Source organism: Coptis chinensis, chromosome 4, assembly GCF_015680905.1.
Source record: "Coptis chinensis isolate HL-2020 chromosome 4, ASM1568090v1, whole genome shotgun sequence".
Classification (NCBI taxonomy): domain Eukaryota; kingdom Viridiplantae; phylum Streptophyta; class Magnoliopsida; order Ranunculales; family Ranunculaceae; genus Coptis; species Coptis chinensis.
The window spans coordinates 12,829,762-12,850,396 of NC_141459.1; the positions used below are offsets into that span (position 1 = coordinate 12,829,762).

At 37.4% G+C, this 20,635-nt stretch overlaps 1 protein-coding gene across 6 annotated transcripts; it reads left to right on the plus strand.

Moving 5' to 3' along the window:
- The first annotated feature begins 5,682 nt into the window (after positions 1–5,682).
- Positions 5,683–20,452, plus strand: MCM9 (minichromosome maintenance 9). Of its 6 annotated transcripts, none has more exons than XM_086606954.1 (20): positions 5,684–6,108; positions 6,205–6,307; positions 6,378–6,480; positions 6,557–6,707; positions 7,125–7,191; positions 7,519–7,693; positions 8,305–8,404; positions 8,952–9,049; positions 9,334–9,399; positions 9,645–9,737; positions 9,913–10,029; positions 10,400–10,472; positions 11,332–11,398; positions 18,250–18,331; positions 18,539–18,660; positions 18,768–18,838; positions 19,803–19,912; positions 20,008–20,055; positions 20,119–20,271; positions 20,379–20,452. In XM_086606954.1, the coding sequence occupies exons 1-20, from the start codon at positions 5,993–5,995 to the stop codon at positions 20,429–20,431; spliced, it is 1,968 nt and encodes a 655-aa protein (XP_086463080.1). In that variant the 5' UTR covers positions 5,684–5,992; the 3' UTR covers positions 20,432–20,452. The 6 variants fall into 6 exon arrangements, with proteins under 6 accessions (XP_086463079.1, XP_086463083.1, XP_086463085.1 ...); XM_086606958.1 differs by having other exon boundaries at positions 6,569–6,707; XM_086606953.1 differs by having other exon boundaries at positions 5,683–6,108; positions 20,119–20,409.
- Positions 20,453–20,635: the final 183 nt, after the last annotated feature.

Here is a 20,635-nt window from a genome sequence, read left to right on the forward strand (position 1 = left end):
GACAGACCAAAATCAATGGGGTTGATGAAATGGGACCATTGTCATCTGAATTTTCGATATAATCTTTTAATATTAACAGAAATTATGTATATTTGTCTAGGTGTCGCCATGTCGGCATACTTTGGTAAGTTTATGGGCTATTCAAGGTAGACGGAGTTAAGTATTTGAGATAATAACTTTCACTCTCGCATGGTGGTCCGCGTTTGATCGATCAATTTGTCCAGATGCGTTAGTAGTAACTAAAAATCAAGTTATATTCCATGTGTGGTGTCATGGACTTTTGTCGATATTGAGAATGTATGTGCCATTTCACGTGTTCAATTAAATTAAATATATCGCTGCACCTAATCAACAATCTAAGTCCATTCATACTAGCAGGGACGGAGCCATGAGTCTATGTCAGGTGCGACATGCGAAAAAAAAAATGCTAATTTATTTATTTATTTTTTGTTTGAGGTCTTCAGCACGCACTCGTGTTTGAGAATTGAGAGTGAAAAAAATGGGAGAGAGATTGTGGGTTTGTCAGAGGTGATTAGAATTATACAAATTAACCGGTTGGATTTTGGGTTTTTGGCTATTTGTCTTAGTCTCCTAAACTCATTAAACATTCAAAGACACATTTATCCATTTTTAATAGTTTTTTATTCAAAATAAATAATATTTTTGTGTGGAAAAAAAAAGAAAAAAAAAATAACAACAACAATGTTTTTTATTTTTTTTCTATAACAATTTTTTTGTTGATTATAATTTCGTTGTGGTTGTGAAAATTTTTGGGGGTGCGGTAGTGGAAGTTTGCAAAAAAAAATTGGGGGGTGCGAGTCTTTATAGTTTGAAGATTTTTCCAAACGATTAGTTATGTAGTAGTAGATTTTTTCTAATCTTATGAGGTTTGACCACCCTACACACACCCCATAGATCCATCTATAGATACTAGAAATATTTTATTTATAATTAGAGTCTATGTTACTTTGATATGAGTATAGGTATAATATAATTATATTGCATTTTGATCATAAAAAGTAGTAGAAGTTGTAGCATTTGTTTTCTTAAAAATGCTTTCAAATGTAAGAGCATCTCTAGGTGCTAATATCACCTCCAAATTTGTCTCCACAATTTGAAATTTCGTGAAAACCCATCTTTAGGTGGAGGCAAATCTAGAGTTATCACCTGTCTAGCCACATCTGTGGATGCAAATTTGTGATTTTGAATGCGGATGTGGCGCGACAGTGATAATGTTTTTTTTTTACCAGCACACCGCGCTATTACTAATGTCACCCGACATTCTTACTGTAGCGTGACAATATCACTGTCGCGTGCTCCAACGGGGAAAAAAAATGGCCAAAAAACGGCTTGAATTCTACATCCGTATATCTACACTCATTTCCTTATTCGTTTTACATACACTTAACTCAAACATTCTAATCAAACAACTCAACCATTTCACACACAACACTCTCAATGTCACAACCAAAACAAGGTAGGGGTCTAAGTTTGACAAATGAATAAAATATTGCTCTTACTAGAGCGTGGATTGAGATTGGAGAAAATCCTATAATATGAAATGATCAATCGGGACAAGTTTATTCGGAACAAATTATGGGTAGGATTAATCAAATTCAAGGTTTTAACCAAAACTGTAAGTGGAAGGGAGTCTCACAACGTTGATCGATTATTTTACCGTTCTTGAACAAATATCATGTCATACTAATAAAGCTTGAAGAACAACCTCCAAATCGGGGGGGGGGGGGGGGGGACGCGAGGACATTGTAAGATTCGTCAAAGTTGTTTAATTTATACTTAATTTTCTTTATGTTTTTACTATATACTACTTGATATTGGTTTTGGTTTTGTTTTTTTTTATAAACGTAGCTTACAAGACGCGGCAACAACTTATGGGGCTACTATTGGGAAACCATGGATATGGCAAAATTGTTATAGTCTAGTCAAAGATATGCCAAAGTGGCAAAGAACTCAGTTACGCAACGAAATACTTGCTCTAAGACCAAAGAATAAAGCAAGATTCAGAGATCTTGAAGGCTTCAATTCTTCACCATCAACCCCTTCAACGCCTCACTCTAACCCTTCACCTTCACTATACTCGGAATACGACCCTAGTAATACCGAAGGTTTCTTGGAGAGGTCGATTGGTAGGAAGCAGAGCAAAGAAATCGAGAAGAATAAGAAAATTGTTTATACTGTCGAGGGCAATGTTGCATCCACTACTAAAAATATAGATGAATTTGTTCATGCTTTTAAAGAAAGCCGAAGACATAGAAAAGAGATTCTAGATGGGTAATTTCAAGCTATGATGAAATTGAAGCAAAATAAGACACAAAAAAAGTTATTTTTGAAGCAAGAAAAACTCCGTGTTAAAGAGGAGAAAAATTAGACTAGATTGTTGGCAATGTCACTCGACAAACTCAATCCTCATGCATGAAGAGTTTTAGAGCTAAAACAATAAGCAATTGCAGCTAAATATGAAGGGTTGGATCAAGTAATACAAATGAAGCTTCCGAGGACGAATGAGCCAATTATGAAGAAAATGATGACTGACTTGATAACTAGAGTAATTATAGTAGTATGTAATAAGGGTGATATGTAATAGTTGTTTTTTATTTATTTATTTTTATTTTATGTTTTTGCAATCATGTATTAATTGTTGTTCTATTAATAAAAGTTGAAATTCATTTGCTAAATCAAATTTATCAAATAAAGTAAAATAGAACTTGTCAAAATGATCAAATGAACAATTCTAAATCACACAACATAATAATAATAATAGTCATACAAACTTAATATTATAAATCATCAAGTCATCACTTCCTACATATGCCTCCTCTGCCATGAACCCCTCCTCGACTGTCCTTGTGCTAAACTCTCCGCCTGTCCATGTGATGAACTCTCATGATGTACCGTAGTGCGATCACGCTGAGTATGTAACTCATCAACCTGGCGTTGCAAATCGTCATAATCTACATGAGCCTAGGAAAGAAGTTTATCTCTTTCAGCACTGTAGGCGAATACTGAGGAGCACATGTCATCATTTACACGAATGGTTGTCTCATATCTACTGCGCAACTCATCCTGAAATAATTATTCATTAATAATTTATGACATTTTCATAATAAACAAAAATAAACCAAAGCCAATAAAAATAATTACCAAAGGTAGATGTCTAATGTCAAGCTCTAACTGTATAACGCGATTGTCATCAATAGAAAGAATGAGATGGTAAATCGTCTTGCCACTCGGACCACTCAAACTGAAAACCCAAGGCCACTCTAATCTGGGTGTTATACTGAACAAATGTGTGTTCAGTCCTTCTAAACGTTATCGTGATGGTCGGCCAATTTGATATTCATGTCTGACGCCCATTCTGTTAACCGTATGAATGTTGCCTGTACGACCCACAACTGAGAGCAAATGACAAATAGATACCTTAAACGAATAACGGTAATACTGCTTAAAAGTCTGCAATGTAACTAGGTCAAAAGCTACTGGCCAACTACTCCAATAAATGTTTCTTTTGATGACTTTATGTAAGGTCATGTCCTTATGGGCAGGCGGATCGGGGGATATCAAAGCATGGTGTGAGCTGCCTATAATATATATCCCCTAAATACCACTCTATATCACTCCTGCAAGTGAATACCATCCTCCTACGAGAAATGAACAATGTATATTTGCAGTCATTCACGTCGACGTGCACAGATGTCCGCCAAGGCCTCCAAACAATATAAGCATGTGTGCTAAGTTCGATCTGGGTTCAGACATAAGTTATGTTATGACTGATCTCACTAGTCAGACGAGCTCGAAGAGGTCCGTGTCAATCCCTGAGCCTAGGCCTCTCATCGGTGTACTCTGTGAGAATAAGATTTGCAGCATGAAAATACTCATAAAACCATACCTCTAAGAGAATGATAAACCCTCCAAGCTAGGGACTAGTACGTGACAACACCAATCTGCCAAGAAGCCCTATCTAAACAACACAACAAATTACAGTATATGGCTCCACCAAAATCAATACCGCCCAACTCATGTAAATGCTCAAAGTTGGCTAGATACCCCACATTAATCGTAGAATGGCCAAAAGAAATAAACAAGATGCCCATCAAATACATACATAAAGCTATTACATACTCATCGATATGTGCTTGACTATCTTCAGAATCAAGTGACAAATAGTTTATTAAAAATTGCAACCCATCATCATTAGTCAATGGCGTAATGTATGAAGCCTTGATGCCAGAAATCTTAACACCAGCATTATCATATGACTCCTCGGTCAGACAAGGGAAGAAAGTCATCATTTGGGCACAACTCTAGAATTTACTGCTACATCTCAAATGGATTACCTAATCCTATACTCAAACCAGACATCATACAAAAATCTAGTGGAGTGAAGCCCAACTCTCCCTGAGGGAAGTGAAAAATATGTGTACTATCCCACCATCTCTCAACTAAACCATTGATAACTCTCTGAATGTCAGTCTTATGGTAAGGTATATCAACTAGATGACCGAAGGGAGTCGCTAGAATTGCATCTCTAACACGGTCAAGTGCACCGACTTTTTTTAATATCATCCTACCACGTCTTAAGCGCATGTGGAGTGCATTGAACCCTATACATAACACATATATCTGATGTACGCAAAATGAAACTAAAATTACAAAAATAAAAATAAAAATAAACGTATTAACTACTAAAGTTAAACACTACTACTAATATATAAAATTAAAATACATAATTGTTGTTCAAGAACAACTTTTGATACATACTTATCATGCCACATATTAGACACCGATCTAAGATGGCTGAAATCCATAGGCTATGCAGGAAATTCAAAATTGACTTGCTGATATTGAAGCAGCAATGGATTGTCTGGCTCACCTCCCTGGTTTCCAACTCCAAAAATTCCTAGTTCATCATCTAGATCACTCATGGGATTGCTCCAAACCAATGCACTATTACCACTGTTTTGATTTTTCTCACTATCACCACCCCATCTCATCGTCGGAATCTATTTTTTTTAGAACCAGAGAACCTATATTGAAAATAAATGTGTGAAATGATAATAGTCCGATTGTCATGCAACGTTTATTTAATCATAGCACACGACAATGGTAATGTCGCGCGACAGTGGTAATGGCACGCCGGGTAGACTCTACATACTGATTTGCGTCCGATATTTGCCTCCATCTTGAGTTGGTCAAAATTTGAGGATATTTTTTTCAAACAGGTGATACTACCACCACCTAGAGATACTATAACATCATTATGCTTAGTGTATGCAAAAATGTAATGAAAAGAGCTAGACATTTATCTATATCTTAATATTAAAGCTTTAAAATTTAACGTTATCTCCTATTAAAACGGGAATTTTTCTCATATTTGAAAAACGAGAATATTTTTTTTTACAATGGGAATTCATCTCCTATTATAACGGGAATTTCTTTCCTATTAAAACAAATTATAACACTTCATTTAAAACAATTTATTAGAAAATTAAAACGGGTTAGCGACTAAAACGGTATCCCCAATTTTCTAAAAAAAAATTTAAATATTTTTAAAAGTAGTCGGTGACCTACAAGCTAGTCCATACTTAAATGTGATTATTTACTCAGGGTTTTGGCATTCTGCACATCGAAATTATATATTAACGTTTCCCAAGCTTCTAAGCCAAAACAAGTACAATCCATGGACACATGGGGGGCGGCAGAGATGCATGAGACATGAGAGCAAGAAGCATGGGAGAAAATTCGTCGGATTGTACTGAAATACTCGGTAGTCTAGTCGGTGCCCATGTTTTTTTTTTCTTCGATAATCTAGTCGGTACACAATGTTGAATTCGTACTTCGTAAACATGTGAAAATGGTTTACAACCGCAAGGCCATTAAAGTCCAACGGGCTTTGACCCATGGGTCAAGCCTCTTTTCTTTCTCCCGCCAAAATCCCAATCACTGTTAGCTGAAGTTAGGTCACATTACGAAAATGGACACGGATCCGGTCACCGCATTCGCCCGGTTTCTACTAACCCATCAGCGTGAACACATACACTCCCTCGTTCTCTTGAAAGACCCATTACTTCATTACCCTATTCACATAGAGTAAGCAAAACCACTATTTTCTCTCCACACATACATTTCTTCAAACACTTTCTTCCCACTCATTTTTTTTTTTTTTTTTTGGTCTTCTCTTTCTAGTTTTGCAGAGTTAACGGAGTACAATCCATTTCTAGCTCACCATCTCTTCACCAATCCTACTGACTTCTTACCACTCTTCGATTCCGCTGCTATAAATGCTCAGGTTGTTAATTCCCCTTCAAAACTTTCATATTTATTTATTGTATGATCTAACTTTGAGATATTCTTTTTAGAACATTGTTTTGCAAGATTACAACAATATTATTGGAAATGCATGTCGTAAGGAATTTGTTCATGTTCGAATTAATATCAGTGGGTCCCCCTTGGAATGCCCAGGTTTACTACTACTAGTTCACTTGTCCTTTGTCTTTTTTTTTTTTTTTTTAATTGTTTTTAATTAAGATATTTGAAGTGTGTTTTGTAGAATCGTTTCCAGGGATTGGGCGTGTTAGAGTTAAGCATAGAGGAATACTTCTTACGCTAAAAGGGACTGTGATTAGGTCTGGCACTATTAAGATGATTGAAGGGGAACGCGAATACGAGTGCCGTAAATGCAAACACAAGTGGGTTTTGCTTTTCCCTTTCATTATTATTAGCTTTATAATTTTTGCAGATTCATTAGGCCTGTTCTCTTTTGTTGCTGCAAATTCCAAGGATACGGTTTCATGTAACTATATACTCCGTTCAATATACGAAATTAACGGAAGCTTTTGATGGGCCATTGGTGTAGTGCTAAATGTCGTAGTTTAATTAATGATATACTGAAAAGAAAATTAGTGCCCAAGTGTCTCATAATATCACATGGAAACGTAATATTAAATCATCAGTAACCAAAAAATAAAATAAAAGGAGATAATATAGATTGGTTGTGAAATGTTTTTATGGCACGAACTAGGTAACAAATTAGTGTCAATTTTCTAGACGTGCATTAGTCTATGTTTCGGAACAAAATTGACTTTGTTCACAATGCTCTTGTTCAGGTTTAAAGTTTATCCTGAGCTGGAAACTGGAAATTCTATACGGCATCCAACTTCTTGCCCTTCGCAGGTTTACTTTTTGCCATTCTCGTAGAGACATACATACTCATACACCAAAATAATGCATCATTGTGATCATTACCCCTTGCGTAAAGTATGTGTGAAAGGTTGAGGTGTGAGGTCCGCAGAGTCTGTTATTGCTCGTATGCATCTATGTGGACGAGTGAAGTTTTAAGAAGTCTATTATGGATTTATCATGATAATGATAGACATTGTCTCACGTAAACTGCAATGAAGAAAAATGCTCACACAGACGTATTTTTGTTTCTTATCTCTCATGGTGTTCCAGTACGCATTACTTTATACTTTGTTAAAAAAAATTTTGCTTGTGTAACAGAGGTCTAGAGCATGTGAAGGTACAAGTTTTCAGTTTGTAGAAGGCAGTATCGTATGCCATGATTATCAAGAAATAAAAATTCAAGAGAGCACACAGGTTTTGAGTGTTGGGTCAATACCTCGTTCGATGCCTGTCATTCTGAAAGATGACCTTGTTGACATTGTTAAAGCTGGAGGTATTGTAGCTTCCCGTACCTTTATCTGATATTTATGTGATGTGTAGTATTTCTGTGAACCGTATGCATTTTGTTGCTAAAAGCTAAACCTCTATGTGCACAAGCCTTGGTGAGGAAGGTTCCCAACAGTCATCAGTGCCCCAATCATGCAGTTTGAGCGCAACCTTCTAAATATGAAGTCCTGACTCCTGATAATATTATTCTTTAGAGCCTGCATTTCTGGACTGAGACAATCCAAACTTCTACTAAAACTTTGTATATAATGAGCACTTTCTTGTCGTCTGCCACTGTTAACAAACCTTTCGCCCTCTTTTCTTCCCCTCAAATTGGACAAGGTTTACCACTAGCACCTTATGCATTCAATTAAACATCTATTTTTTTTTAAATCTATAAGGCAACAGCTCATAATTACATGAACAATGAGTTCGGTGGTGATCAAATGGGCAATAATGATTGAACAGTTTGTCACCACAATTTTAATGTAACTCTGTTTTCTGTTTGCTTGTGTCATGTGTGGCTCTTGCACTTGAACTAATATGAAAGTTCAAATATCAGCCTCTTGCTATGTATGTGCATATTTTAGAAGGTTTGTTGATTTTTCATTTATGCAGATAGTGTAATAGTTACAGGGATTTTGACGGCAAAATGGTCTTCAGACTTGAAGGATGTTCGATGTGACCTTGATCCTACATTAGTCGCTAACTATGTGAGGTATGTCAAATAACTCTGTATGTTGAGAAGTATATAGAACCCTTTGAGTTTTCGTGGTAGTTTAAACAATTCATTTTGATTGCATGGGCCTAGATTTACTTAATTGCAGAAACCAAAGTGCAGAAATATAAATTGGCAACTATTTTACACGGCAAGACCCAGTCTTGGGAAAACCCACGCTACCAATTGTGAGCAGTAAAACAGAATATGCACTAGAATCAAGAGATCATAAGTAGAAAGCATACAATGAGTCACATGCCATAAACTCTATTCTCTTAATTTTCTTATCCTTCAATGTCCAGATCGTTTTTTCCTCGTCCAATTTCTGGTAATGGATTGTGACTTTGTGATTGAGGATGGGGATGGGGGTACTTAGCAGGTCAAGTAGCTTGTTGCTGCGAGATCGACTTTTTGTAACGTTGTTACTTTGATATATTAATAAATTGACTTTTACCAATAAAGACAATACAAAAACAATAGCAGCAACAACAATTAAGGTGTACTCTGACACTAAGACTGTTGTGCTCTATGTGAATTTCTTTTGCAGGAGAACCAATGAACTTAAATCAGAGATAGATATTCCTGATGATCTTGAAAATAAATTCAAGGATTTCTGGTCAGAGCACAAATATGCTCCGTTGAAAGGTATCTTTAGCTAGCACTTTATTTGTTCTATGTATTGCGCCAACTTTTAGTTCTAATCCTAGTTTTTTTTTGTTTTTTGTTTTTTTTTCCCAATATTATTAAGATTATGTTTATTATTTATTATTTTTTATGCTTAAATAACATCTTTTTGGAAAGGTATATTTTCTAAGATGTTCTTTGATATTTGTATTTTCTCTTTGTAGTAGCATATACAAATATACAATTTTCTCAATTGTCAACATATATCATTTTAGTCTAATTTGAAGCTTTGTAAATTCTTTCAGGAAGAAATGTCATTCTGCGAGGAATATGCCCTCAAGTTTTTGGACTTTTTACAGTTAAACTTGCAGGTATAATTATATTTATATTTATGAAACATAGACCTAGTATTCCCTCCCTTCAATTTTTTTTTTTTTTAAATGTCATGGATAATATTTGCTTTTTGATGAATAAAAATAATCTGCATTCTGCAATACATAAGATGGTGTGTTCTGTGTCTTCTTTTGAGTTTTGATACACAATTTATCTCTTTCTGTACTGACTTTGAGACATTCAATTCATCTACCATTTCATGGTCTCCTCCTTCAACCTTTAGTCGCCTTAACACTAATTGGTGGTGTACAACATGTTGACGCTTCTGGGACGAAAGTTCGAGGGGAGTCACATCTGCTTCTAGTTGGCGATCCAGGTAGTTCATTATTGTTAAGGAATAAACACTTTATTGTTAAGGAATAAACACTAGAGGCATTTAAGTAGTTCAAAATTTGGAAAGATTTTAAATTTCAATAGATTTCTGTAATCTGTAATCGGTGTAATCCAATGTAAGTTTTTGGAGCTTGACTTGTTTTTCGTTAATATTGCAGGTACTGGAAAGTCTCAGTTCTTGAAATTCTCTGCTAAATTGTGCAATCGATCTGTCATTACTACTGGGTTGGGAAGCACAAGTGCTGGATTAACTGTTACTGCAGTCAAAGATGGAGGTAAAGTTCTGTTGGTCCCTTTTTTGTTTTAAGTTTTAAGCTTGTGGTTGTAGCTTCAACATTTGATGTGCTTCCCCTCAAAAGACCGTTTTTTATGTTAGAAAAAATGCAGAATCAGACATTTGGTTTCCTTGTCAATCATCTGATGTGTTTTTAACAGCACTCTGCTTTCAGTAGTAGTGGACAAAAAACATGAATGAAGCCTGAAGGGGTAGAGTTTGACTTAGTTTATTTTCTATTGTTAATTGTCATCCTGAGGGGAAATTATTTTCTTTGGCCTCATTAGTTTAATGAAATGTGTATCTTTGGAAATTCCATCAAGGTTTTTAGTATCTAAAGGCCAGTATCTCAAACATTAGAAAATTTTCAGGTGAATGGATGCTGGAGGCTGGAGCCCTTGTCTTGGCAGATGGTGGACTTTGTTGTATAGACGAATTTGATAGGTATCTGGAATCTGGTTGTATAGATGAATTTGATTAGTATCTTGTTGAATTGTGCCATTTATCTGGAATTCGATAGGCATCTAATTTGAAACTATTTGCAAATTTATGGAAGTAATGTGAGCTAGTGTTTCTCTTATGTATGAGGTATACTAGAGTTACTCCATTATAGTGCATGTGTTTGAGGTTATGCTCACACCGCCTCAATACTGTGGTATATAATTCGTTGTCATAGAGAACCATAACAATAATTGTATAAAGTAGAAGTATAACATAACAGTAAAAGTTGTAGAAAACCAATTTGTTCTGAGCGTCATTTGTGTTTTCTTTGGTTTTCACAGTGATGCCATCCGCACACAATTAGAATGGTCTTACTGCAATGTGTCTGTCTTATTGGCAAGGTTTACCACCACCCCCCTGCCTTGAGCCTGTATACTTTCCTGTTTATTGGTAACAATTGGAAGTCAGGGTGGAAAATGATTACTTAAATTGAAGTGTTCTTAAAGAAAGAATTCTTCACATCTGCTAATCTGCTTGTATAACTACTGGGACGAAGAAACAAACAAGTCATGTTGGTTATGACAAACTACTTTAGTTCACCGCCTTCATATAAGATAAGAACGAAGAAAGGAAGTCAGAGACTTCTGTTATGTTGTTTTGCATTCTCTATAATAAATGTTTGTTGTGTTATATATTGTTTATTTGATACATGACAATTATTGCGGTTATCCTATTGGCAAGATAGTGACGGGGAGCTTTTGCACATATAACCGTCCATCTTACAGGATGTGAACAATCAATTTCTACTACTGTTTTCCAACATAGCAGTGCTTTATTAATATGAGATTTCATGGTCTTCTAGCATGAGAGAGCATGACAGGGCTACCATACATGAAGCTATGGAACAACAAACGATAAGTATCGCCAAGGTATCTTCTATTGCTCATATTTGTTTCTATGGCAAGGTTGCAAGATATGCTAAATCTCAAATCTCAAATAAGATATATTGTTTTATTATCAGTCATATTAAATACTAAATACTAGTGGTTACCCGTGCCTTGTGACAATCATGGCCTCCTGCCCTACCTCAAAGGCATGTCTTGGGCATTGATTGAACATGTGTCCTCATTGGAAAAGTCTCACTAAGAACATTCTGAAAGACACAACTCTTGTCGAAAACTGCTTGTGGATCAAAAGTTATGACATTGAATATTTTGGAAACAAAACAGTACAACACAAGAAACGCTCTCTCCGGCACACTTCCCAATCATCCGTTGCCACTTTTTTTTCCTCTCTCATTATCTGTTTTTCCTTCTTAACCCGCCATTTCCATTTTTGGGTGGGCCACTACGCACTCTGTGAGAGTATTGTTTTTATTATTTTGGGTGTTTTTAGTAATGGGTGTGAGTAGCATTGTGTGGTTGTTAAGTGGTGTACCTGTGAGTGTAAATATACTTGTTAATACATAATAAATAGTGGGCTAGTCGGCTAGAGCAAAAACAGTTCATTCTGGGCTGATTTCTCTTTATCGTTCTTATACTTTTTCCACTCCAAAACTTCACTTGGTATCAGAGCAACTCTAGCTCTTGTTCAGATCTAACTCCTTCCATTCATTTTTTTTTTTTTTTTTTTTTGGTCTGGTTTGACAAAAGTTTGTGGTAAAGAAAACCTAAAAAGGGTTGATCTTTGGTGTGTGAACCCTAGATGTAAATCTAGGGTGTTGTGGTGATTGTGAAGGTGTGCAGCTATTTATGCGTGTGAGCTGATGTTTATATGTATGTTGGGTGGGATGTCTTGTTGAAGTTATGGTACTTTACTCTCCTATTTTATGTTGATAGTCAAAGGCAAGTGTGCCTTGTTTGAAGCTCCGCTCCTGTAGTGTTCCTAAGTGTGTTGTGTGGCGAGGAACTTTTCTTTGTGACTGGTGTTCTTTGGTTTCTCTTCCTGCACAGTTGGTGTTTGAGAAGTCCCTAGCAAGTGTTGTGATTTTTCTGCACTCCTAGTGCTTGAGAAAACTCTAGTGTTTGGTTCTTGGTAGCAAGTTCAGAAATTTGTTTCACTTAATGGCTGATCCATTGAAGATTGGTAAGGCAGCTTCGTCTATGACAGATAACGGTAATGGTGAGAAAGCTAATTTATACCATGTGAATGATGACATGGCCAAACAAATAACCTCCATGAAACTTAATGGCAAGAATTATCTACCATGGGCACATGCTGTACGTAAAGGTGTATTTGCGAGCCAAGAGAAAGTCGAAGTATTTAGAAGATGACCCCCACCTAAAACAAATAGTAACTATGAGGATTGGTTGAGTGATGACTTGGTTGTGGCATAGTATGGAACCACAACTAGTGTCCAATGTTCAGTTTCTTGATAGCTTAAAGAAGATCTGGTTGTCTCTCCAGGATTCTTATTCTCAAGAGAAAAACATCTCTCGCATTTACGAGATATTCGAGAAGATGTTTGCCACAAAACAAGCTGGTAGACCTTTAGTTGAGTATTATAGTACTCTTAAGGGTTTATAGGAGGAACTTATTTTATATCAACCTTTCAGTGGGGATGTTGAGGTACAAAAGGCTCAGAGGGAGGAGTTCCACGTGGCTTTATTGCTATATGGGCTTGATCCAGAGTATAAAGTGTTTAAAGATCAGATATAGGATGGAGAAAAACTGCCTACATCATCCAATGCATTTTCTTGATTATCTCGTGCATCTGTTGAGCATTCAACTCCATCAGCCCCTTCTGAGGCTTCTGCCTTGATTTCTAGTGCTGAAAACCGTAGTGGTAGTCATGGTGGCGGCCATGGTGCAATTTTTTTCCTAGTGGTCGGGGTTCAGCTCCTCGTGAGGATCGGAAATGTAATTTTTGTGGGAAGATTGGACATACAGAGGACTATTGTTGGGACAAGCATGGAAAACTTGCATATGTCAATCAAGTTTCATGTGTTACTCCTCCTTTTGCCACTGCCTCGAGAGGTGTAACTACTTCTGAAATCAGCGCATCTCCCGATGTCTCTGTTCAAATTGACCAAATCATCCAGATGCTTGGTTCAATGCGTGCATCTTCTTCTATACCTACAGCTACTGTTGCTAGTTCAGGTAATTCAGCGTGAATTGTCCAGCACCCATCTACCTCTTGGGTCATTGACTTGGGAGCTAGTGCCCACATGTCTGGTATACCTTCTCTTTTTCATCATTTTCATTCCGCTAAGTCTAGTATTACCTTGGCTGATGGTTCCTTGCGACCGGTGCTTGGCCAAGGTGATGTTAATCCTACCACATCCATGTCTCTATCGTCCGCTCTATATGTTCCACAATTTCCTTTTAATTTGTTATCTGTTAGTCAACTTACAAAGGCATTACAGTGCTCAGTGAGTTTCTCTCCTACTTCTTGTCTATGATGCACGGATACGGGTACGAGTACAGACACGAGGACACGGATACGGGGTACGATACGGAATTTTTTAAAATTAGGATACGGGTACGGTAGTCGGATACGACTATTTTTTATGTAAATAATATTATTTTTATTTAAAATAACAACTACATGTTGATTTTTCATATTGAACCATCTGTTGAATGTGCCTTAAAGTTGGTAATTATGTATCAATGTCCAGATCTGTTCTACAGACTTTAATTATTTGTAATGGGCCAATGTCCAGATCTGTTATATAGGCTTTAATTAATTTTATGGGCTTGAAAGCTAACTTAAACAAGTGGGCTTAATATAACTTAAACAAATGGGCTCATTATAACTTAAACAAGTGGGCTGAATATAATCTGGTCATGTGGGCATCTTTATGTTTCACTTTACACGTTTCTCTTCTTCTTCTTCCAGATCTGCAAGCACCAGTTGCCAGTTGACAACAACTTCGTCTTCTTCTTCCAGATTTGCAGATGAAAGCACCTGTTTATCTTCTTCTTTCTTTCCTCCTATCCCTTTTTTCTTCTTTTTCTTTTTCTTTTTCCTGAGGGAAGTATATGTGCCATACCCGACCTGTATCCCGTACTCGTATCGGTATCGTACCCGTGTCACACGGGTACAAGGCATAAAGTGTCGTATCCGTGCATCATAGCTTTTTGTATATTTCAGGACCTTTAGACGAAGAAGGTGATTGGTTCGGGGCATGAGAGAGATGGCCTATATTTTTTGGATGTTGACACAAATGTTTCTGCGTCGGTCTTAAGTTCTACAATATCCCCACTTCAGTGGCATTATCGATTGGGTCATCCATCTATTGCTAAGTTACGTCATGTTATTCCTAGTTTGAGTCCTGTAAGTGTTTTGGAATGTGAAGCTTGCTAGTTAGGCAAGCATCATCGTAGTAGTTTTCCCCGCTGTTTAGAAAAGCGTCAATTAGGGGTATTTGATGTAGTCCATATAGACATCTGGGGTCCTACAAGAGTTAAAAGTTTGAGTAATTTCTTGTATTTTGTGGTTTTTGTTGATGATTGCTCTCGGATGACTTGGTTATATTTAATGAAAGATTGTTCTGAGTTGCCTAAAGTTTTCACTACTTTCTATAATGAAATTGTTACACAATTTGATAAGCATATTAAAATATTTCGTTCTGATAATGCTACTAAATACACTCAGACTTGTATGCAAACTTTTTGTGCTTGCCATGGTATAATCCATCAAACAACTTGTCCAAGAACTTCTCAACAGAATGGTGTTATTGAGCGCAAATTACGCCACTTGTTAGATGTGACTCGTACCTTTATGGTTAACATGCATGTACCTAAGTTGTTTTGGGTAGATGATGTTCTTATAGCTTGTCATTTAATAAACCGCGTGCCATCATCTGTTTTAAACAATCAAGTTCCTTTTTCGATTCTTTATCCTGGTGTGTCTTCCTTTAGTCTCCCTCCTCGGGTGTTTGGTTGTGTGTCTTTTGTCTATCTTCTTGGTCTTGGTCGAGATAAGTTGTCCCCCCCGTGCTATTAAATGTGTATTTGTTGGATATTCTCGTACACAGAAGGAATATAGGTGCTATAGTCCAAAGACTCGTTGATATTATATGAGTGCGGACGTTATTTTTTTAGAGTCTACTTCATTCTTCACTCCTTTTGGAAAACAACTCGATCTAGATTTAGTTGCTTCTTGTGAGGGGGAGTTTGCCTTACATCCATCTCCTACCATCCCTATTCCACTTCCTTTTAAATCCCCATCTACTATTGAAAAACCTTTGCAGGTATATAGGCGCTCAAAGGACAGTTCAGTAATGCCTTGTGCACCAGCTCTGACACAATCACCTTCTCCAACTGAAGTTGGTCAACCTGCTCCTTCTAGTTCAACATCTGCTCGTTCTAGTCCTACATCTCCTACAATCCCAACTCCACTTTCTTTTAAACCTCCACCTATTATTGCAAAACCTTTGCAGGTATATCGGCGCTTGAAGGGAAGATCAGTGATACATTGTGCACCCGATCCTACACAATCACCTTCTTCACTTGAGGTTGCTACACCTACTCCACCTCCTTCTGCTAGTCCTAGTTTGCCAATTGCAGTTCGTAAGGGTAAACGTTTATGTACAGAACACCCTATTTACAATTTTGTTTCATTCCATAGAATTTCCCCTCCTTTGCGATCTTTTGCCTTGTCTTTGTCTATTGTTTCCATTCCTCGTTCATACCAGCAAGCCTTACTATCTCCGGGCTGGAAACTAGCCATGGAAAAAGAAATGCGTGCTCTTTATACAAATCAGACATGGGATCTCAGATTTCTTCCTTCCGGAAAGAAAACAGTTGGTTGTAGATGGGTGTTCACCATTAAGTATCACCCAGATGGTTCTGTGGAGCTCCTCAAGGCGTGGTTGGTGGCAAAAGGTTTTACTCAAACCTATGGTGTTGATTACATGGAGACATTTCCACCTGTTGCTCGACTTAACTCTGTGAGAATACTTATTGCAGTAGCAGTTAGTCGTGATTGGCCTTTGTATCAGTTGGACATTAAAAATGTCTTTCTACATGGAGATTTGCATGTGGAGGTTTATATGGATCAACCACCGGGGTTTATATCTGGTAATAAACATAAAGTATGCCATTTGAAGAAAGCTCTCTATGGGCTCAAGCAGTCCCCACAAGCTTGGTTTGATAAGTTTAGTTTTGTTGTTATTAAGTATGGATTTCAGCGCTCTAGCTCTGACCATTTAGTTTTTACTCGACGCTCTTCCGCTGGGATTATTGTTCTTATTGTGTATGTGGATGATATTATTTTATCTGGGAATGATGTTGTTGGTATTGCAGACCTTAAAGTTTACTTGGGAAAACAATTTCATACCAAGGATCTAGGCGCTCTTCGTTACTTTCTCGGTATTGAACTTGTACGATTGAAAGAAGGTATATGTTTATGTCAACGGAAGTATGTGATGGATCTACTTTCAGAGATGGGCACACTTGGCTCACGACTATTTGATACTCCTATGGATTCTGCTGTGAAACTTGATGCAAAACATGGTGATCCTTTTCTTGATATTAGTCGTTATAGAAGACTTGTTGGGAAGTTGATTTATCTTACCGTAACGCGTCAAGATATTACTTTTGCTGTTAGTGTTGTCAGCCGGTTTATGCATGCCCCTCGCTACCCACTAGGGCAAGGAACAGGTCGGGTTCGGGTCGGATATGGCTATATCCGAATCCGAACCCGAATAGTTTGACAATTTCGAACCGAACCCGAACCCGAACCCAATCGGATAACACTAAAAATACAAAAAAAGCCCAAAAAAATATCCGAACCCAAACCCGATAGGCCCGACCCCGACCGGAATAAATAAACGGATATGAAAATCAACCCGAACCCAAACTATTCGGATTCGGGTCAAGCCCGACCTGATTCCCTGCCCTACTACCCACACTAGGATGCTATTTTTCGCATTCTTCAATACTTAAAAGGTGCACCTGGCAAGGGCCTCCTTTATCGACCCTCACCATCCCTTGAGATCCGTGGGTATTCTGATGCTGATTGGGTAGGTAGTTCTACAGATAGGTAGTCTACCTTTGGCTATTGTACCTTTGTTGGGGAGAATCTCGTGACATGGCAAAGTAAGAAACAAAGTGTTGTTGCTCGTTCTAGTGCTGAGGCGGAATATAGAGCTATAGCCCATACCGCATGCGAGATGAAATGGGTGCGCTCATTTTTGGAAGAGATGGGTGTTAGCTCTTCTAACTCTATGCAAATGTTTTGTGACAATCAAGCCGCCATCTTTATTGCTAATAACCCTGTCTTTCATGAGTGTACAAAGCATATTGAGGTTGATTGCCACTTCATTTGGGATCTTGTGCTGAGCAAAGAGGTTGTCACTCCGCATGTCAAATCGTGTGACGAGTTGGGTGATATTCTTACCAAGCCATTGTTGAGAGCTCTCTTTTCTCGGATGTGTGCCAAGCTGGGCATGTTTGATCTCTATGCTCCAGCTTGAGGGGGAGTGTGAGAGTATTGTTTTTATTATTTTGGGTGTTTTTAGTAATGGGTGTGAGTAGCATTGTGTGGTTGTTAAGTGGTGTACCTGTGGGTGTAAATATATTTGTTAAGACATAATAAATAGTGGGTTAGAGCAAGAACAGTTCATTCCGAACTGATCTCTTTTTCTCTTTCTTATACTTTTTCCACTCCAAAACTTCACTCACTCCATAAGTCCATATTAGGAGATCTTTATTTCTTTATTTACATATTTAAATCATCTGAAAAGGACAATATGCTTGTGTTATGCGGCAGATTTGAGTGCTTGTGAAAACTTGTTACCATGAGTCCATGACTGATGTTCAATTTTTCTTTCAGGCTGGTCTTGTAACGACTCTTAGTACTAGAACGATCGTCTTTGGTGCAACGAACCCAAAAGGACAATATGATCCAAATCAATGTATCATTTTCACATAGATGATGTGTTTACAATTTACATAATTTTCTCTAATTGCATAGTTTTCCTCATATATGCTTTTGAAGGACGTAAAAAATGCTTTATTTCTCCTTTACCTTTTAATATTGAAGGTAACATTAACCATCTATGATAAGGCATCAATCGTTTAGAATTTCATTTTGTCTACTCATTTATCTTAACCTAGTCTAGCTTTATCGGTCAATACAACACTCTCTGGTCCCTTGCTGAGCAGATTTGATATTGTCCTAGTTCTCTTGGACACAAAGAACCCGGAATGGGACAAAATTGTTTCATCTCACATCCTTGCTGAGGTAAATGTGTTACTGTATTTTTAATGGATCCCTGTAGCATCTTTAAGCTTTCAAGAAACCCTGCATTGATCTATTTATTTATTGGTTTTTGGGTGCAACAAATTAAGCAAGAAGAACCAGAAAAAGGGAAGAGAAGCGAAGACTTAAAAAGTGTCTGGTCACTAACTGACCTCAGGAGGTAAGAATTTCTTGACAGCTTAAAATGTAGATTTCCCAAATGTTTGGACTACTTTGTTTAATAAACCTACTATCTGAATAGTCGTGCGAGGTTTACTAGCAGAGTAGCAGGTCATCGTTTGATTGTTGGAAAATTTCCCATAGCATTTCATATCTATGTGTGAGTTTTGTTGGTTCATAAATCATGCATATGTATCAACTAAGCATCCTACTGAAATTATAGGCAGTAGAGGGAAGGTCCACTCAGATGCTTTTATACCATTACGACCGAAAAATAGACTACAAAATTCCAGTCAAATAAAGAATTCAACAACTCAGAAATAGTTCTTAGGAATCCATATTGTTAAAAAAAGACACGAAGAGATTTTAGGACTAGATAAAATAGTGGGCTTCTCCTCAATGCCCCCCTCCCCGTTGACTTACACACGTGGATCCAAAGCAAGACATTTGAACAATGCTGCAAACCTATACAAGTTGAGCTTTATGACAGATGGCTGCCAAATGCAAGATTTAAATGGCTGCCTGGAAAGCCGAGAGACCTTTTTGTGTGTACAAGATACTATAAAGAGGATAGCCGAGAGACCTAGTGCAATGATGGTTTCTTGTTTACGAAGTGTCAGGGATGAATGTGTACTATAATTTTCCTTCTTGGGTAGGAGATGGCACATGCCTAACGCAAGTTCCTAGGCGGTTGCCCTAGACAGCTATTTAGAAATCATTTTTTTGGTAAAATTTGAGTAGGAGTTGGCACATGCCTGATGTAACAAAACTTGTTTGGAATTCCAATCGATATTTAGAAATCTAGCGATTGGTATTCCTAACAAGTTTTATTACATAATTGACCACCTACCATTTTCATTAGTATGTGGTGTGTCTCTCGATCCCCTACAACAAATGCAGCATTTTCTGTTTATCTCTAACACCTACTGAATCAATAGTGTGGGCTTTGAAATATATTATTGCAGGTATATTCATTATGTAAAACAACGCTTTAAACCTATACTAACAAAGGAGGCAGAAAGAATAATTTCAAGCTATTATCAGCTCCAGCGAAGATCAGCAACTGACAATGCAGGTTTGGACCTTTTGCTTTATGCAAGAGGACTTTCAAATTGAGGATTGCTTTTATGTGGGAAGCTTTCATCTCTGAGGAATTTTGTAACTGTGCAGCAAGGACAACTGTGCGCATGCTTGAAAGTTTGATCCGGTTAGCCCAGGGTAAGCATATGTCACTACATTTTTAACCTTTAACCCACTAGTTAACACTTGGAATGTTTCCAGCGCATGCAAGACTTATGTTCAGACATGAGGTCACTCGATTGGATGCAATAGCTGCCATTTTATGCATTGAATCATCCATGACAACCTCTGCTATCGTGGACAGTGTCGGGAATGCTTTGCACTCCAACTTCACAGAAAACCCAGATCACGAATGTATCCTAATCATTTTAACGTCATACTCACTACTCAGTTTAGTAATTCCTGATTTCCTGTAATATGTCATTTATTGCTTTGACGATTCTTGACGATATATCATATAGACGCTAAACAGGAGACGCTGATTCTTGAAAAGCTGGGACAACTTGACTCTTAATTGGATAGATAATAGGGTTAACTAGTATTAACCACCCCACCCCCCCCCCCCCCCCTTACATTTTTAACCTTTAACCCACTAGTTAACACTTGGAATGTTTCCAGCGCATGCAAGACTTATGTTCAGACATGAGGTCACTCGATTGGATGCAATAGCTGCCATTTTATGCATTGAATCATCCATGACAACCTCTGCTATCGTGGA